The 5,402-nt window shown below is 62.9% G+C and overlaps 1 protein-coding gene across 1 annotated transcript in view; it reads right to left on the reverse strand.

The window, feature by feature from the left end:
* Nucleotides 1-5,402, reverse strand: part of CCDC57 (coiled-coil domain containing 57) — a 42,053-nt gene that overhangs the window by 21,674 nt on the left and 14,977 nt on the right. Inside the window, exon 14 of the mRNA XM_014531243.1 lies at nt 1,776-1,962. Coding sequence (XP_014386729.1) covers nt 1,776-1,962 — 187 coding nt within the window. The remainder of the gene's footprint in view (nt 1-1,775; nt 1,963-5,402) is intronic.

A 5,402-nucleotide genomic window follows, 5' to 3' on the forward strand; every position in this document is an offset into this window, starting at 1 on the left:
GCCCTACCATCTCAAGCGCTCAGTCAGACAGCGTGCGGGCGCGGGAAGTGCTCTGAGTGCAGGCGGCTGAGGCGCGCAGCCCGGCCTCCATGGGGCGGAATGCACCTCCCTCGGAGGGAGACCCGGTGCTGATGCTGCTTGAGGAGGGCGGGATCCACAGGATGAACAGTGTGGGACTACCTGACGCACGAAGATGATAATTTTATGACTTTTTTGTTTGAAACACCACTGATTTTAAAAAGTATTTTGTTTTCCCATAATTAAGGAAACTTTTTTCTCGTAAGCTTCCTAGGACTTAGAACAATTTGGTGAATCCACAGTTTTGTGGACAAAGATGAAGCACTTATCTCCTCTCCCACCTGATGGCTCCAGAATTCAGAAACGTAGCGAGCGTGCCCTTTCCAGGCAGCAGGCCCAAGGCTGAGAGGAGCGCCAGGCTGGGAACACGCGGGGCTCAGCCGTGACCGGCGGCTTTAGCACGAAGGCAGCCCCTCGGTACCCTGCCTGCAGGGCTTCCGCTTTCCCCGGTGAGTGAGGAAGGTATGTCCCCAGCAGGTGCAGGAACCTCAAGCTTCTGGGGGCCCTGGGAAAAGAGGACTCACCCTAGTCTACAGGGACCACAGGCGCAGCCGAGGGCAAGTCCTTGACTGGGCTCTCTGGCCAAGAAGTCCCAGCAACACAGGCCCGAGCCAGCCGGTCACTGCCCTCGCTCTGATGCGAACAACCAGGCAAGTTTAATGAGACGAGCCTTCCTTTATGAACAAGTTAGTTCTACTATAATTATCTTCATCAAAAATAGGGGTGATTGTAAAGAGAAAATTTCTTCCAGCAAAAGTTCTCACACACACCTATAGACATCCGATTCCAGCTCTTAACACCAATTGTCTGTGAGGAATTTATGATTTACCCAAACATGCTGCTCTGCACTCTTGGAATTAGTGAGTCTAGAAACAGCTGGTGCAGAAAGGACACTCGGCCCACCCTGTGCCCGGAAGCAGGACTGAGTCTCCTGATCACAGACAGGGACTCGCCCCTGGGCTGTGTGAGCAAACGCAGGGCCTTCACTAATGGGGCACCCGCCTGATTCTTGGTCTTGCCCATTCCCCACAAATTGTTGGTTTCTTTGTCTTGGTTAATCTGTCTTGCTGTCAATTTAATTCTTAAACCGTTCAGAAGTTAAAAGGGTGTGGGGAAATTTCCCTCCCCAACAAGGAGGTGGGTGATGGGTGGATGGATGGATGACTGGATGGTGGGTGGATGGATAGGTGGATGGGAAAAAAAAGATGGGTAGATGGGTGAATGGATGGTGGATGGATGGATGGGAGGGTGGATGGGCAGATAGATGGGTGTGTGGGTGGACGAATAGATAAATGGATGAGTGGATGGGTGGGTGGATGATGGATGGTGGGTGGATGGATGATGGATGAGGGTGGATGAATGATGGATGGATGATGGATGGTGGATGGGAGGGTGGATGGGCAGATGGATGGATGGGTGGATGGATGGATGAGGGGATGGATAGATGGATGAGTGGGTGGGTAGGTGGATGGATGGATGGGTGGGTGGATGGATGGGAGGGTGGGTGGGTGCCTCTGCTGCTCACCAGGCTGCACAAAGTGCGGCAGCTCCAAGGACCGGCGGTGTCTTCTCACACACGGCCCGTGAGCAGGCTCCTGACCTCCCTTGAGATACGGACACGGGCCCTGCTCTCCCTCCCTGCCCCGCGCCTGGCCTCCCGGGCCCAGAGCATTTGTGCCCGTCGCACCCTGGCTCACCTTCAGGCTGGCCCAGCTGGGCACGGAGCCTGTTCCCCAGCTCCAGCAGCTGCTCCTTCTCCCGCCGCAGGCGGAGGACCACCCGGGCCGCCTCCTTCAGTTTCCTCTGGAGCTGCTGCACAGACAGGGCCTGTGGGGGCTGCGTCCCTGGGCCCTCGGTCCCTGCGGGTCCCCCAGCTGCTGGGTCCTGTGAATGAAACCCACATAGCAGTCAGCCCGCAAGATAAGCCCCCCAGTGGGGGAGGGGGGTGCGATGGCTGTGTCACCTGTCTCAGACCCGACATCCCTGGGGACAGACGCCATTCCAAAGAGAGGCCCTGTGCAGTGTCAGCAGAGATGGAGACGCCCCTCACAGCGGGATCCGGTTCCTCTGCACCCAGTTCCTTCCCAGCCCCGACCCCGGGGCCTGTCCACCCCTGCCCCCCGCAAGAGTGCCCTCCCAGTGAGGACGAGGAGCCAGCTGGCACCCACCCCTGCCTCCCAGGGTGCCCCAGGACCCATGAGGGCTGCGCCTCTGATGGGCCCTGTGTGGGTGCCATGGCCACAGCCTGGGTGCCTGCTGCCCACCTGGCATAGAAGGGCTGGAGGGGCCCAGTGGTGGCTGCACAGCCCACCTCCTTCGCCGGCGCCCACCCTGCGCTTTGCCCTCTGCTGGACTAGTGGCCGCCCCTCTCCTGCCCCGGCTCCAGGCTCAGCCACGTGCTCCACCTGCCCTCAGGCTCCTCTCGACAACGGTGCAGAGAGAAAGCAGAGGCCACGGGGGCCAACACTCCAGGTCTGAGCCCCCAGTCCTAACCCCACTGAGGCCCGTCTCCCCACCTGACCCACCCCAGGTTCCTGCACAGACAGGTGCTCCCAGGGGGGCCTGCAAAACAAGAGCGGGGGCTGCCTCTGTTTCAGGGGGGGCCCCCGAGAGGCCAGTGGTGCCCAAGGCCCGAGGGAAACAGGTGGCCTACTTGGCTGGCTGCTTCTGACACCTATGAAAAGGCGCAGTGTGCCTGTCCCGGCCACACGATCTGCCGTGGACACAAGGAAGTGCTCCGAGTCCCGGGCAGAGGCCAGCACGCCCTGTCCTGGCTCCTTTTCCTGGTGTGCCTTCCAGGCCTGGCAGGCGCCGTGCCCTCCGTGCCCGGGAGCCGCAGTGACTGCCCACGGTGCCTGGCCTGTGCCCCAGGCTACAGAGGCAGAGGCCCATGGCCCTGAGCCCCGGACAGACCAGGCCTGTCTCCCGTGTGCCTGCTCTGCTTTCTCAGGGACACAGGACACGCGTGGGGTCCTGGAGGCAGGAGTGTGGCTCATGCATAGAGGCCCCCGAGGGGCTGACCCAGCCCGATGGAGTGTCACAGCCTCCCAGCAGGGTCTGGGCGGCCGGTCGGGGTGGGAGCTTGGCCAGCAGCGTCCGACTCCTGTGTGACTTTAAGTGAGGAGAGAGCAGTCCTGTACCAGATTCCCAGACCTTGGAGCATGAGAACCATAAGAGAAGACACCCCCCGGCACCCTCAGCACGAGTGAGGTGGCTGCCTGGCCTGCGGTCTGGTCGGCCAGCGCTCTAGTCCCTGGGGCTGCGCAGTGAGGGGTCCAGCAGCAGGGACCCCACCTGGCCCCCTTGGGCTCGGCTCCTGATAAGATACGTTACGTAGATCACTCCAAGGTTCCTCCCCACAATAGTGATTCCAAGCTAACAATGACCAGACCCCCCAGGAACTTCTGAACTCGTGGCCCCATGCTGCCGGCCCCAGGCCCCGAAGGCAGCTGGGCAGCAGCTGAGCTGTTCCCACGATGCTCCAGTCCATGGAGGAGAATGCGGGAGGCCAAGGCCTGGGCTGAGTGAGACCCACGCGATGCAGAGGACGGGGACCCACTGCAGATTCAACCCTCCTGCAGTCCCAGCCTCCAGCGGAGTCAGCGCTGGTTGGACAGCAGACACTGCCCCCCAGTGGACCCATGCGTCCCTCCGGGTGCTGCCTGGTTTTCGGGTTTTCAGGACGGGGTGGAGCCAACGGCAGGCGGAGATGCTGTGGGCAGCCAGGTCATCCTCGCTCTGACCCTCGCCATCAGCCCACCAGCCGCCCCTGCCGTGGGCCGGGCCACCAGAGGCCTGGGAGGCGTGTGACTGGGCTCCCTGCGGTCGGCTGGGGCCGGAGGGCCTGGCTTAGAGAAGCTGCAGGCAGCAGCGCCAGGTGGCAGCGGCCTGTGCGTGGTCACCTGCCCTGATGCAGGGGGAGCTGGGGATACTCCGCCCTTTATGCTCAGCCACCGTTTTACTTCCTGAAAACGAGGATGTTCTCTTACAACCAGTCAGCAAAACCAGTTCCACGTGGAGCGGCGTCCGGGTGAATGCACTGTCCACGTGCTCCCGTTCCTCCTGCCCTGCCCCCGGCCCCCCGGACGGTGCAGCCCGCCTGTCTGTGTCTGTCCCAGCTGGCAACGGGGCCCTCGGCGAGGAGGTGTCCACAGGTGAGGCTACTCCGACAGGGACGCTTCCCAGTAACACGGGGTGTGAGGTGCAGACACCACTGGCCACCGGCCACCTTCCCGCAGTGTCCCCTGTGCGAGGCCAGCCCAGCTGACTCCCCGAGCAGGGCCCGCTGCTCCTCTCCCTCCATCTCTGTGCCTGTGTCTGAAGGGCCTGCTCCCCTCCCTCCATCTCTGTGCCTGTGTCTGAGGGGTGACGGCGCCCCAGCACTGCCTGGCGGGTTGGTCAGCAGGCCCTGCAGGGTTCCTGCGCCCCGTCATGTCCCAGGCTGGAATCCGCCACCCGCCCTGGCTCCTCCAGCAGAGGGGGCGCTCAGCGAAGGGGCGCAGGTCTGCAGGGCTCCTGGGGACAGCTCCATTGCCCTGCTCTCCTCTCCCCCAGCTGCCCCGGGGCACCCTCGCCCTCGGCCTTCTCCTCCCGCATCGGGGTGACGGCGCCCCAGCACTGCCTGGCGGGTTGGTCAGCAGGCCCTGCAGGGTTCCTGCGCCCCGTCATGTCCCAGGCTGGAATCCGCCACCCGCCCTGGCTCCTCCAGCAGAGGGGGCGCTCAGCGAAGGGGCGCAGGTCTGCAGGGCTCCTGGGGACAGCTCCATTGCCCTGCTCTCCTCTCCCCCAGCTGCCCCGGGGCACCCTCGCCCTCGGCCTTCTCCTCCCGCATCGGGGCTGTCTCCCAGCCACAGACACACAGCTGGGCAGCTGTGGTGGGAGCCCGGGTGGCCTGGTCTGGGCAGAGGGACTGGCCACTTAGGTTTTTTGTGCCTCAAATTTCTCATCTAGGAAGTGACCTCCCCAAGGTCATAAGACGCTTGGACTGAAAGGAGTGAGACGCTGACCTCCGTGCAGACGAGGCCCGAGGCGTGTCCCCACCTGCCTGGCCTGTGGGCCCAGGGACCACTCTCCTTGCTTGTAAGTCCTTCCCCTTCGCTCTGACAAGTGGAATCAGTGACGCGAGAACCGCAGGGCGAGCTGTGGGCGTGGGCGGCAGGGGACTAGCCTTAGGGCTGCAGAACGCATCGAACCCGAAGGTACAGAGGTCAGTGCCCACCTCCCCCCACCCCGCCGTCTCCCACAGGCACCCCTCATGGGGTCGCCCTAGGGGGAGAACTCCAGGGACGGGTCTCCTCTCCTCTCCTCCCCGCCCCCCCAGTCCT

The sequence above is a fragment of the Myotis brandtii genome, unplaced genomic scaffold (assembly GCF_000412655.1).
Source record: "Myotis brandtii unplaced genomic scaffold, ASM41265v1 scaffold797, whole genome shotgun sequence".
NCBI lineage: Eukaryota > Metazoa > Chordata > Mammalia > Chiroptera > Vespertilionidae > Myotis > Myotis brandtii.